Below are 14,964 nucleotides of genomic sequence, written 5' to 3'. Positions count from 1 at the left end.
TTTGGATTGAGGCTTATTTTATTACATTTATTATATGGAACATTTCAAAAACAGCAACAGAGAGCATGTGATGTACATTTTGACACAATTATGAATTAAAATTCATGAATATCTACCTCAGTTTGTTCATGGCTGAAGACACTGAGATTGTCAATGACATTTGGAAATAACAGAAAAAAGAGCACACTTTAAAACCCTTAATTGAACTTAAAATGTGTGTAAAGAAACAGATTTCTTCCTGTTATAATTTCCATTTTTTCCATGTAGACACTGAAATATAAATTAGGTTGTGCTACAATGCTGAATTGGTAAAAGCTAAAAAATCAAAACAAAACAAAAAACAATTATTTGAAGCATCAGAGAACAACAACAGTAGAATATGTTCAACAGGTAAGGAAAGAATCTACAATACATCCAGCAAAGATACAAAAAATTCAAGTATTTCCTCAAATTTATAGCCTGAGTAGTTCTCTTAACGGGATAAAGAAACAGCAGCAAAAATGAGTTTAGACCCAGCTTGTGTTGACGATAACAAAATAAAGAAGTGTATCTTCAAGTGTGAAAGAAAAAACTGTATTATATGACTATGTATTGGGGTCTTTACAAGAGAAAAACTTCTCAGAGGAAAGAGTCACATTTCTGGAACTGCATCACTTAACTTTGCTAGTTTAGAAGCTCGTAAAATAAGGTTGTAACCTGGCACTGAATGCCACATGCACTGGTTGATGAAAGAAGGCCGTCTATTGTGTTGTAGTTCCTGATGTTTAAAAGTCTTCACCACATCCAAATCAATAAATTGTTTTCTTTTCAACACGCCTAATTAAAGGCAAAGTCTTCTGAAAGTCTGGATGTTTAGAATGTGGCGATTCTGGGCTAATGACAAGTATTTTATTACTGCTAAATTTGACTAAAGAGCAGAATTTGATTAGATCCATTTCAGGCAAATACATGACAAGGTGCAGCATCTGTGGTGTGGTGAGGTTGATCTAACCTTGCAAAATGAAGTGACCTACCAAAAAAACCCACCCATAAACACTGTTCTCCTAATTTTTTTGTTGCTTTGACTGTAATTTCACTGAACATTTATGTTTTTTTCTTGTAAATTTGTCATCTTTTTCTTAAAAATTGAACACTTTACTCTCAGAGAATATCCAAGCTTTCTTTTGAACACTCTTGCAACAAAGGCCAAGAAATCTGAAAACATAAATTAACAAACTGTGATGGAATGTCTTACTGCTTCCAAAATTACATAGTTGCAGATGCAAAAAATAAACATTCAATATTTTAGGTTTTATTTTTAGATCGATCCAGTTTCTCACATTTTGCAAATCAGTCCTTTATATCTTCCACTTTGTATCCAGCAACACATTTACAAAGATAAGTTATTTCAGACTTGATTGCATGCTGGTATGTTGAAAGGGTTTGCTAAGAGTAACTTAAAGGACAGAATCACTGTTTCTGAAGTCTGAAACAGAGGTTCTGTTATGTTAGAAAATCTGGATATTTATCAGAATGTAACCAGACGCAAAACAAACTGTTCATCTAACCCATATCCTGTCTTTACAAAATGTGAGATATCAGACACAACAAAAGAAAATAATTTCTATTTCTGGTCAAAAACAACCAAACAAGGCACTAACTACCAGCTGCTGGAGCTTCTTGGATGCAAAGAAATCAACTGTCACTGTCACAACAGAGAAGATGGGTAAATCTCAGCTGACACACCTGTTGTAAACAGTGTTGAGTTCATTAGATTCTGGTTGTGTTGAGGTCACAGGAGGAAAAGTCCTGCTTCAGACTCTTCTCAGACACAGCTCCCACCACAATTTAAAGCTAAAATAAACTAATGGCTGTTGGACACTGGAAACATGATAAAAACCTCCAGTGATATCCAGCCATGTCTTTACTTTGCAGTTTTACTTGCCAGGATTTTAGACATCAAGACACAAATAAAATGGTCTTCACCTTTGTTCTAATCTGGAGGTAAACATCTCAAAGACAGATGCATCAAAACCTGGACAGAGAAAGCTAGAAGTACCTACATGGCTTGACATCACTAGTTTTTAACATACATAAATGCATACGAATGAGAAATGAATATTGTTTTCACTTATCAGAGCTAATTTTTTTGCAGGTCTGTGTTTTTTGCCTAACAGCTGCAGTCTGTTGGGTGACAGTGTGAGACACTGTCCAGCTCCTGCTATAGCTGCTCTGTCTCTGTTGGGGCTGCCTCCCTCTGGTCTTGGGGTGAATACAGAGTGTTGAACTGGGCCTGGGTGTCAACAACCATCTTCTTGACATGAGGGGCAATCATTCCTCTCAAACAGTGCAGTCTGACCAGCCCTGACTGGCCGCCGGACACAACCCAGATATGGCAGCTCATGTTGGGGTTGAAACGCACCTGTGGAAAGACGGAAGACAAAAATGTTGAAAATGATCGCTGTCTGCTCTCTCAGTATCAGAAGTAAGTTAATATTTGAAACTTTTTAGAAAGTCTACAGCTTGATTCTGTGGTTTCAGACTCTACAGTCTGTCAGGTTTCTAAGTGGAGACAGAGAGGATGGTGTGGAACAACTGACAATAAAGTAATTGATACTAGCCACTGAAAATAGTCTTTTTTTCATCATTGTTATGCTGAATGAAGTTGTTTATTCCTTTGATGGACTCAATTTGTGGCTCTTAAAACAGGAGTGTCAAACATGCGGCCCGTGGGCCATAACCAGCCCACCAGAGAGTCCAATCTGGCCTGTAGGACAGCTTTGCAAAGTGCAAAATTATAGAGAAGACATCAACTGGAAATTGTAAATTTGTAAAACTGCAAATTTAAAATAATTTGACCAGTTGTTTTGATCATCAAGTAAAATACTACACTGTTTAGTTCCAGACACCTGAGACTAAATGTTTTGTGCGTTTGTAGATACACTGTGATCTGTAAGATGTAAATGATAAACTGAGGCACAATGTTGTTGAAATTGAACTTGTTTTTCTTAAGATGATTCGGGTTGTTCATTATGTTTGTAGAAAAACAGTACATTAAATGTGAACATTTTGTGTACTTTTTGCACTAAAACAAAGGGAATAATTTGGAGTTGTGGTTGTTACAGGTTATTATGCTCTGATTTGACTGGTCCGGCCTACTTGAGATCAAATTGAGTTGTATGTGACTGCGTAGTCTGCGTCATTGTGTATTTCTGTGCTGGTGTGTCTGTGTCTGCAGTTACACACTAAAACACTGGATTGAGATGGGTTTCTTTGACCCTGTGTTGAGCCTCTTTGTGTGTTTCAAACAATATTAACTGAAATGGAGCAAATCGTGTTGGAACTCGAGGTCCAGTTACTTTTACTGAAACTACTGCAACGCAGAGAAGAAAGAAGACATCAGAACCAAGTAAGTGTACAGATGAACTGGATGACGGCACATGGAACAATGCTGGCTATTGCATTTGCGTAATGAGCAAACCAGATACAATTACAGCCTCCCACATATTACATTTTGTCTCACAGAAGTATTATCTTTGTGCAAACTAATCACAGTAGCTGTGGTTTGCATCACAGCGGCTGTAATTGCATTTTTGGGGAGGTGCCGGCCTGTAGGGTTCATGACAACACTGAAGGATAGAAGTACAAAGCTTATGTCAAGCCTCTCCTTGTACAGGATGCAGTACTTTTGTGGCTACTGTATGAGTCCCTGTGGGGTTTCAGCCCACTCCTTAGTCTCTTTTTATTGCTTTCACCTATATCAGAGCTGTTTATTTGGATGGGACAGTGCTTATTAATGAACGTAGAATCTCATAAGTTCACACAAAGTCGGAGTAAAAAAAGCCGGATTTAGCACAAAGCTAATTTCCATTCATTGTGTCCAGTTACTTCAAGCTACAGCTTATATAAATTGAACATTTCCTGCTGCTCCTGTTTAACACTAAGAGCTTGGGGGATTGTATTGTGATGAAGTTAAACAATATTAATGTGCATAGTTAGCAGAACATTACTGTTCCACTTCATTGCAGTGGAAAAACACTCACATAATGACTGCAGCTATTGCCTCTTAATCATAGCTCTTTGCAGTTAGCCACAAAAGCTAATCCAGGTGACTACATTTGGTGTTTACGTTGATTTAGAGACAAATGCTTGATTTTATTATGGGTAAAGTTCATTTAAAAAGCTTCAGGAGATTCACTCCGCTTGACACGAGGATGATTTGAGTTGCACTGAAGCAGGATGTACAGGCTGAACAGCTGTGGACCAAGTATTGATCCCTGAGGGACTCCACACATCATGATAGTGTGCTACCTATATTTAATAATTATCTGGAAGACTACTCTTACTTTGACTTGAGCAATTGCTATTATAAACTAACAATACTTTTATTTATTAGTGCATTTCTGGTCTCCTCCTCCCTCCTCAAAATGATTCAGCTCTGGCTCTCAGTAAGTCAATATCGCTGACTCCTCCTTCCTCTCTTTATGGAAGCTCATCTGTCCCTCTCTTCATCACTATAAATCCTCCTGCTGTGCGGGTCCTCTGTCCCTTCTCCAGTCACTCTCTTCCTCTTTCTAATCCATTTATCCCCTTCAGACAGAGAGCCCGGTTAACAACTCGGTGGCGTTTTGTTTTTTGAGATTTTCCTATGAAGTGCCGTCCATCATTTCATCCCAGAGGGCACAGCGACACCCTCCACTCTGCCACTCTTAAAATTAAACACATCAAATCCTCAAATGGCTGCTTTCCATCTCCCCCTCCCTCCTTCCACTGTGGGTGACATTTTTCTCATTTTACACATCATTACATTCAGCCTGTCTTTATAGCTGCCCATCAGAGGAGGAGACGGAGGATGGAGGAGGAAGAGGCTCTTTCATATCTCACCTTTGTTTCCTTTCTCCCTCCTTCTACTGTTTATCTTTCCCTTCTCTTCTTCTTCATGTTGCGCTGCAGCAGGAGTCTGATGATGGCAGTACGGTGTGTGTATTTTGTGTGTGTGTGTGTGTGTGTTTATAGATACCTTATGTAATGCAGCCAGAGGCATCTCATCCAGGGTTAGGGTCATGTTTGACTTCACTTCTGTGTCTTTCATGCGTTTCCACACAGCTCGCTTCTCACTGCCTTTGAAGCTCCGCTGGAAGTCAGAGAGGATAAATATCACTGTGTTAAACGTACATTATGTTTCCGAATATAACTGCTTCCATCCAAATGCAAAGCCAGTTTTACCCAAAATAGACAACTAGCAAAACAATGTGAAAATCATTGCATATTTCCTTCCAATACACACAGATTATGATGTGGGTACAATTAGTGTTTGTGTAGTAGTTTGACGGCACTAGTCCTCCAGACCTGCGTCTCTAAAGATGCCGGACAAAACGCAGGTGAAGCTTCAGATGTAACTGATGTTGAAAATGTGACAGAATATTGCATTTCTGTGTGTTACAGTAACGAATTGGAGAGAAGTGATCTTGGCACACAGATGAAATGTTTTCATGTAGTATTTTACATAATTTTTGTAGGGTTTGGTAATTACTCAGACAAAATCCTAATATTTACACTTAATAGGTTACTTTCGTTACGGCAGTTGTAATGTTTTTTGCTGGAAGGCATTTGACACAATGGTGGTTGTATTAAAAGTGCTATATAAAAACCCTGCCTTGACTCTATCTTGCTTATATTGCATGTTTGGGTTTATTTCGCAGTTTGAAGTGGTTTTCAATATTCATCTGATTTGACATTTGTTTAATTGTAAAGCATTTTGTAACTTTGTTTTTGAAAAGTGCTACATGAATAAAGTTATTAGAATTATCATTATTCTTATTGCTAGCTCTTCTGTGGCATCTCGTCAAAGCACCAGCTTTGTAAAATGAAACTGTCTCTCTCTCTCTCTGACATGCACTTAGAAATGATTTTTTTCTCTGTCAGATTCTTGAATCCCTAAAAATGAATGAAGAAAATCAGTCATAAGAAGGAGAAGAATTCATCAACAACTATTTGAAATCTCGTTTCCTAATTTGTTTACCAGAAGAAACCAAATTATTACACAAATCATTACTTTATTTGATAATGGCTTCTCTCTAAAAATTGATGCTTCAAGGCATCAATCTCTGATTTGACTCTTCCATTTGTGTTAACTGGTAATAGAAGCTGAAAACTTAGGCTGGAGTGACACTTTTGATATCAGTCAAGCGCTATGCTTGACTGCTCACTATGTAAACTCCACTGATGTGACATCCACATGAGGCTTTTTGCATCAATAACAGAACTTTTTTTTTAACTTCACAATGCTATTATTGTTAAATAGCACATTTAACAAGAAAAGCACTCAGTAAGTGCGGCACTCCGCTAAGGCTGCTCAGTCTTATCATTTCCGACAGACAAGTCCCGACAAGTCCGCAGCGGTTGATTTGTAGTAGGATCGCAGTCATGTGATTGTCAGCAGGCAGCTGATGTAGCATTCACTTGTTGTCATGGTTACATTATATATGTATAAATGAATATAGCCGTTATCAATGATACAGAAATCTTAAAAAAAATTGTGGATCCAGACTATAAGCCACATCACTGCCAAAATCGAATCACTTGGTCCTTGTATCATTTCTTATTTCTTCCCTGAAAATTTCATCCAAATCCGTTGGTCCGTCTTTGAGTAATGTTGCTAACAGACAAGCCAACGCCGATTGTCACATAACTCCGCGGCGTTCCTTGGCGGAGAAACTATTAAGCTAACCACTGCTGACGCCAGCTAAATTTAGCAAAACGATGACTTACATCATGAACTCACTAATAAAAGAATGTGTGAATGAGATTGCAAGATTTCTTGAGAGCCATCTGTAAAGTACTTTGTTCAAAAAAAGTAGACAAAGAAGATTATTATGGACCCACCATGTCGTTATCTTCGTGGTGGAGGTAGTGGTTCTTCACAGCCTCTTTATATGTAGGGAACCGCACAGCAGGACTTTTATCCTTTCTAACTCTTCCTTTTTCATTATTGTTTCCATTTCCTCCTTCAGGAGTAGCATTTGCTTCTTCTGTGTCTCCTTCTACTTCAACAACATCTCCCTCCTCCTCCGCTGCTGTTCCAGTGTGATTTTCTTCTTCAGTTTCATTACAAGGCACCACAGATGTGAGGTAAACAGGCTGAGGGGAACAGGTAAAGACAGAAGACTGTTTGTCCGTCTTCACATTTGATCAATAGTTTTTTTACTGTAAAATGTATATTTTGATAGAAAATGAAAGCTACCGAGTTATGTGATTACGTGTGTTTTCTGCATATGCATTATTTCAGATGCACGTCAATTGATGTCAAAATGTAATTTCACAACAAATATTTTAAAAGAAGGGGGTAAGAAATAAACATCCGTCCATCCATCCATCCATCCATCCATCCATTATCTATACACCGCTTAATCCTCACTAGGGTCGCGGGGGGGGCTGGAGCCTATCCCAGCTGACTCAGGTGAAGGCAGGGGACACCCTAGACAGGTCGCCAGTCTGTCGCAGGGCTACATAGAGAGACAAACAAGCACTCACACATTCACACCTACGGGCAATTTAGAATAATCAATTAACCTCAGCATATGTTTGGACTGTGGGAGGAAGCCAGAGTACCCGGAGAAAACCCACGCATGCACAGGGAGAACATGCAAACTCCATGCAGAAAGATCCCAGGAAAGCCGGGACGCGAACCAGGGATCTTCTCGCTGCAAGGCGAAAGTGCTAACCACTGAGCCACTGTGCAGCCCCTAAGAAATAAACAGATTTAAAAAATGAAAAAACTTACAAATCGTCTCTCTATCGTGCGTTTGAGGTAGGGTAGAGTGTAGTTTATCTGAGGTAACATCGAGAAAATCACGTCTCCATGGCAGTCTGACGTCAACACACTGTTTAACCAGTCACTGTAATGTATGGACTGCAAGGACACATGAAAACACAAATCAGAAGTCACATATTAGGTCATATAGCAATGTTGTTAGAATATTTATAATACAGGATTTTTAAACATTTGCATGCCTTCACCTATTCTAGCAGGTGTACTTTTTAAAAAATGACAACAAAAAAAGTCCAGAAGAGGATTGACAGCGATCTTTATTTTCCTTAAAGTCAACGAACCCAAAAGTTATGTGGGTATCCAAAACCAACAATAATTCTGAGCCACAGAGCTCCACTGTTGTCCAAAAAATTTAAAAAAGTCCCTGAACCACATAGTAGCACTGGATGACACATTAGTTAATTTAGAATTAATCCAATATCAGGACACAGTCCTGCTCCCACAGCCTGTTGCTATAAATATTCTGCTTCGTATTCCTGCTTGACAAAGATTAGCTGAACAATAGAGTTAACCAGCTGTTTAAGAAATCATTTTGCATTTTGTGAAACTTAAACTTTACATTTTGTGACCAGCTTTTAAAGTCATACATCATCTGAAGGAACAAGAGGGTAATACATAAGGCAGAGAAGGTAATATTATGAGAATAGGAAAATACTGAGAAACAACAGATTTTTTTGTCTGGATTAAACTGGTACCAGCACACTTATAAACTAACTTATGTCCCAATATGTTCATTACTGACACTCCACGACTGGTACATAAATCCAAAACCAGAGCACAACTGGGATTAAATCATTTCCTGAAGGTTCTTTGTCTTCATCTTTGCCAACAGGACTGTCGTGCGCACAATTCAAGGGTTTTCTCAAGTGCAAAGCTAATCTATTTTGTGCTCCGTGGCTGACTTAGGGGGACACTGATGACTGAGGGATGGAAGATTAAAACAGTCACACTCACCCAGAGAGTGGCAGTCCGAGGAATTGTCATGAGGGAGCGCATGTGGTGGTCGATGTAGTGGACTCCATGTAAACCTTTCCTGAATTAAAACAGAAATAGGACAAATTAAATGCAGTAAGTAGGATGAAATTTAAGAAAGAAGCCTGTAAACAGTTATTTAATGTCTTTTGCGTGTCTTGACTGATACTATGGTAAGTTAGGTAGTTTTTTGCAGGTGTAAATATTATTGTTGCATTATACCATACTTCTTATTTTGTATTATAAACCGACAAAATTTCATACGTCTCCAATGTTGGAGACGTATGGAAATTACAGAAACTTACAGAAAAAAAACTCCTCCTATGTAAACACTGACATGTAAAAGTTCGTGAATCTTCAAGGTTCAAGGTTACTTTATTTAAACCCGTGGGTAGATTTGTCTGAATATGAGTCTAAGTTATGACAGGGGAAAACAGAGAAGCTCTCTTACGTAACATAGGCGTTCTCCTGGGCCGGCAGGAGCCCCGGTGCGTTCAATGGCCAGTAGACTTCATTGGTGACATAGCGTTTCTGGACAGTGATGGGATCGAAGAGCCTCCTCAGATCCCACGTCTTCACATAGCGATCTTCACCTGCTGTCACCAACAGGTGCCTGAAAAAGAAAAGAACTTTGACAGTCTGACTAATGAAAAATGATCAGAGTCTATTTTGATTAAAGACATGTTAACAATTGGAAAACAAGCCACGATTTTCCATTAGTTGTTAAACTGGCTAAATATGTGAATTTAATTCTAACGCAGTAGCTGAAGTGGAATTCATCATCCCCCTAACATTGATCACAACTGACAGCAGTGTCTGGCATAAAAGAAATGAAGACAAAACAATCAATACAATCAGATTTCATTTGGAGAAAAATACATTTTATGAATGTGAATAGTAGAGAGAGAGGAGAACAGATTACACACTGTTGAAGTAAGAAAAAAGAAAAGGAAAAGGATGCTAAGAAACAGAGCAGGAACAGAGAGAGAGAGAGAGAGGCAGTTTTATCTCTTAACATGGCTGCGTAATTAAAAAGCAGTGATCCAGACAAGATATGTGTCCTCTGAGTGTCTCTGCTGCCAGCTGAGCACTTTCTCTCTCTGTGGGATAAATCTTAATCTGTTATTCACCTTTGGTTCAACTTTAGTTCTACATCTGCCTTCATAGAAAAACGACTGTGGGCAGAAGAACATGGTTGTTTTTCAAATTAGTTTCAGATCCGCTCAAAGATTAATTATGCTGCAGTGGTGTTAATGGCAACATTAATTATCCAGAGACAGTTCTATACAGCATATGAACCGTAGGCATGCAATGTGAATATAAAGTTATATTTAGGAGTTTGAGCCAGTGCTGTCTAGAAGGTGTGATATAGGCCCATTAGTGCTTTTTAGGGGTCACTGCTCCATTAAATGGGGATAATAGGCTTAAACTACAATTACATAAAACACAATAGAGCCGCACCAATCAGTCCCAACATTAAAACCATCATGATAATATTATGTTGGTCCCCTTTGTGCTGCCAAACCAGCTCTGTCCTGTGGTGTCAGGCACCAGGAAGCTGGCAGAGGATCCTTTGGGTCCTGTTGTTTGCGTTTTGGGACCTCTAAGGATCAGGCTTCCGCTGGTGCATCACTTAGGCTGACTGTGCAGGATGGAGGCCGAGTCAATGCCTTGGGCTCTTTGTTGTGTTTCTCAAGCTGTTCCTGAGCAGTTGTTGTGGTGTGGCAAGGTGTACTGTCCTGCTGAGGGAGGCTTCTGCTGTCTGGGAGTGCTGTAATCATGGGGGTTTGTGCTTTGTCTGCAGCAGCAGGCTTTTCCCACAGCATGAACTTGTGGACTTTCATGGCAGCCTGAACCTTAGAGTGTGTTCCAACTGCAGGATCCTGCCACCGACTGCTTGCTCACAGAAAACTTTGGATTGTTGGGCTCTCTGTTGAAAAATGTGTAAAGTCTTCACCTTACTATACAAAGAGGTGACATTTGTGCATTGGTGCTATATAAATAAAATTTAATCAAATTGCCAGTAGAACCTCTTTCAAGGGTCATTGTCGTGGAATAAAAAAAATACCAAGTACAGTGGATGTACCTCTGAGCTGCCCCAAAAAACTATGGTGTGGGTCCCAAAGCTGATTGGTCAAACTTGGAGAGGAGAAATACTGATTGGTTAAACTGGAAGAAAACAATAAGCACCATTTTTTCTGCCCCCTCAATGTATTCATTGAGTTGCAGTATTCTTCACTCAAACATCAGCGACTACAACATAAAATCCGCCATATAAAGCTAGCAAAGTGAACACTTCGTTGTTCCCTTTCATACATGCTCATGAACCTTGAGTGACCTCTAGTAACTACTCTTTGGCAAACATGAAGTTAACACTGTGGTTGAAGCTGTTGGATCCTATACCGCAATGGAAACGGAGAGCTTGAAAAGGCAGATTACGAGCCATTCCTGTCAACACTTGCACCACCTGCACCTGTTCCTAGTTGGAAAGCTGCCTTTTGTTTGGAGATGGGTGGTACAAGTCAAAGTAGCATCCACATGAATGCCAGGACATGAGTTTTTCCAACATAACATTGCACTGTACTGAGATACTCAATGTTATTCACTTTACTTGTCAGTGACTTTAATGTTGTAGCTGATTTCAACTACACTGAGAAAATGACACGTGGATGAAGTGGGGCAATTAAAGCAGCTGCTTTCATCAAAAATCACTTATTTATCTGTATCCAGATAAACAGACCAATTCTCTGTAGTTCACATTTACTGTTCTATATTGGTTTGTGGGCTAAAAAGTCATTTTCCATGACTGGTTATACTAACAAATGGCTGGCAGGTATGGCAGTTAAATCTTTGTAAGGTGTTCATGCAGTTATTTTAGGCTAAAAAGACGAGATCCCCATCTAAATGAATGGGGAGAGAGCCACGACTGTAATTTAAATGGCCACCAGAACATAAAAAGTGCATGTTTAGTGACTTTGCTCTAAAATAAGGTTTAAAAGGCATTTCCAAAGTCTCTACAGGGCTGAAAAATGACCACTGCAGACAGCAAACATTAGAGGGTACACTGACTGACAGAATCATCACTGCAGGTCACCGGGTGCAGCAAAAACCCACAATCCTCACTAACTTTTTAATAAATGGTGGTGGCGCTGATAATAAAAACGAGAAGGCTGCTAACATCTTTGATCACAGGAGAAACTGAGCACAGAGAAGCTGTAGGGACAAGATGTTTTAGGTTTAAACACTCTGGCTGATGGTGGAGTTCGAAAGCCGATACTGATACCTCATATTTTCAGAAGTTCGATACACATTTACAAAATGTTCTCTTTCAGCAGTTCTCCCAAAACTAAATGCATGTCAAGGCAGAATAACCTCTGTGAAGTCATTTACATCATGTGACACTAAAAGTCAGATTATAACCATTTTTTAGGTGGGTTGTCAGGGCCCTAAACGAAGATTATGCTGATTCATTCACACTGCAGATTTTGGACTCTTGTTACCACTGAACCTGTTCAGTAAGAAAAAAAAGATGACTGGGCAATATTAGATTTTTAATAAAAGGCTCATCTTGGTCCAGGATATTGCTTTACCCCTAATGCTGACTTGCACTGCATATCAGTGAATCCTTGCAGCAGACACGGGTGATGATCTGCATATAGATCAGCTGAGCAACGGAGCAGAGAGAAATCATTTTAGAGGGACAAGACAGTCTCTACGAAGGTAAAAGTGAAACCTTGAGCTATGACCTTTTACGGATATTGTCCAGTCAGTGTTCACCTCTGAACATATAGAGGATGTATCAGGATGTATTCACCTCTAGAAAAGTAACAAACAGTTTATCTATGAGAATATTTCCATCTGCACTTTGGTTACTTTGGTTAACAAGAAAAGCACCCAGTGAACGCAGTACTCTGCCAAGGCTGCTCAGTCATATCATTTCCGATGGCTGAAATCTTGAAAAAATTTGTGGCAGAAATCACGGCACCATAGAATGTGGCCATTTAATATAAATGTACCCACAAACAAAATGACCTTGTGCTGAGCACAGGCCTGTGTTATGAATGTGTATGTTATGTACAGATACCGAATCGCGTGACCTAAATATGTAGCGGGCAGTGAGAATTGATGGGACTCAGAAACACCCACCGATGGATAAGTCCCGTTAAGTCTGCAGATTTATAGTAGGACCACAATCATGTGATTGCCAGCAGTCAGCCGACGTAGCGTTCACTTGTAGTCATTGTTACAGTGACGCCATGCTGTTATCTCGCACTGATACAGAAATCTTTACCAAATCTGTGGATCCAGACTATAAGCTGCATCAGTGCCAAAATCAAATCAGCTGGTCCTTGTATCATTTCTAACCTTCCCTGAAAATTCAATCCAAATCCATTTTCATCACACATTCACAGTCCATTTTTGAGTAATGTTGCTAACAAACAGACAAATAGATGGACAAACAGACGACGGAGAACTCCACCGTTCCTTGGCAGAGTATTAAGTACTGTGAGATTGCAAACAACACAATTGCTGTTGTTACAAAATTACTGCACACTCTGATTAAAACTTGTTCAAATATAGTCTATTTTCTCAAGAGATGGATATTGAACCTCAATATTTGACTATTTGACTGAACTGAACCGAGGATGTTCTACTGATGTGGTATTCCCTTTAGCCATTAGGTTAAAGCCTTCAATGGAACTTAATTAATTTGTCAATGTCCAAGTACATTTTACTCAGGCTAGGGCTACTACAGTTGAGTTGTGTTTGGACTTTTGTTAAATGAAAAAGAGATTTGGCTAGAGAAAAAAGAAGCTAAGTATTAAACAAAGCTACATTTAGGTAGCAGTAAGAAACCAGCCTGACCTTTTAGCTGGTAAACTAGGGTGACATTTCATAGAGTTGACCACAGTATACTACTGCCGCAGATGAGGAAACAGGGTTGGACTCTCCAGCTCAGTCCTAGTGCACATATACACCGATCAGACACAACATTAAATTCACTGACAGGAGAAATGAATAACATTGATCATGTCGTTAAACTGGTGCCTGTCCAAGGATGGGATATATAAGACGGTTCATGAAGTTGATGTGTTGAAAGATGGAGAAATGTGGAAGCATAAAGATCTGAGTGATTTTGACAAGGGCCAAACTATGACAGATTGATGACTCGATGGTGAACTAGTGACAGGGCCATTGGCTATAAGATTACTGGTCTGATCCCACAGCATAAATTGCTGACAACCTTAGTGCTGGCTATGATAGAAAGGTGTGCTGAAAACAGTGCCTATTGTGATACCAGTCCACCACCGGAAGCACCTGCAAATTGACCCATGTGTATCACAACTGGACCATGGAGCAATGGAAGCATGTGGCTTGTTCTGATAAATCCCATTTTCTTTTACGTCATTTAACTGTGAGAAATGGCAACCGAATGCAGTTTGGGAAGAAAGTACGCTAGTCCACAATTCTACAATTTTACAATTTCATTTGGTGGATGCTTTAATCCAAAGCGACGTCCATCTGAGAGTAGATACAACACAAGCAAGGATCTAGTCAGGAGGAAACAACCTGGATAAGTGCCATAAACCAAGTTCAAGTGTGATAATAGGACCGTAGTGTCTACAGGCAGTGCAGACATAATCCGATTATTATTACTGTTTGTTTGTTTTTTTTGCAGATTGTCAAGTGCAAAGGTGTTCAGTGTAGAGCTGGGTTTTTAGTCTTTTCTTAAAGACTGAGAGAGACTCTGCAGATCGAACAGAGTTTGGTAACTCATTCCACCACTGGGGAACCACAGAATGAGAAGAGTCTAGCTATCGACCGGCCCTGATGTGGTGATTTGGAAAGTGTGATGCTCTTGGCAGTGTCCTGTTAGAAAACCTTGGGTCCTACATTCATGTGGGTGATGCTTTAACACCCACCGAAACATGCTGCAGACCATGTGCACCCCCTTATAGCAGCGGTATTTCCTGATGACAACGACCTCTGTCCTCAGAGTAATACTCCCTGCCACACTACACACATTGTTCAGGAGCTGTTTGAATATGACAAAGAGCTCCAGATGTTAACTTAGTCTCTAAATTCCCCAGATCCCAGTACAATCCAACATGTGTGAGATGTAACATCCAGGACTTACAGGATCTGCTGCTAACATTTCTGTCCCTGATGCAACAGGGCTG

General features: G+C 39.7%; 1 protein-coding gene across 2 annotated transcripts in view; it reads right to left on the bottom strand.

The window, feature by feature from the left end:
- gtf3c2 (general transcription factor IIIC, polypeptide 2, beta) overlaps positions 1-14,964 on the bottom strand; it is a 39,361-nt gene continuing 24,397 nt past the window's right edge. For both annotated transcript variants that reach the window (XM_023279987.3, XM_055016009.1), the window contains exons 15-20: positions 9,234-9,395; positions 8,765-8,843; positions 7,763-7,891; positions 6,865-7,119; positions 5,000-5,113; positions 1-2,401 (exon numbers count right to left, since the gene is read on the bottom strand). In XM_023279987.3, coding sequence (XP_023135755.2) covers positions 2,201-2,401; positions 5,000-5,113; positions 6,865-7,119; positions 7,763-7,891; positions 8,765-8,843; positions 9,234-9,395 — 940 coding nt within the window. In that variant the 3' untranslated portion in view covers positions 1-2,200. The remainder of the gene's footprint in view (positions 2,402-4,999; positions 5,114-6,864; positions 7,120-7,762; positions 7,892-8,764; positions 8,844-9,233; positions 9,396-14,964) is intronic.

The sequence above is a fragment of the Amphiprion ocellaris genome, chromosome 12 (assembly GCF_022539595.1).
Source record: "Amphiprion ocellaris isolate individual 3 ecotype Okinawa chromosome 12, ASM2253959v1, whole genome shotgun sequence".
In the NCBI taxonomy this organism is placed as follows: Eukaryota; Metazoa; Chordata; class Actinopteri; family Pomacentridae; genus Amphiprion; species Amphiprion ocellaris.
The sequence above is the reverse complement of the archived record's forward strand: the minus strand, read 5'-3'. Positions and strand labels throughout refer to the sequence as shown.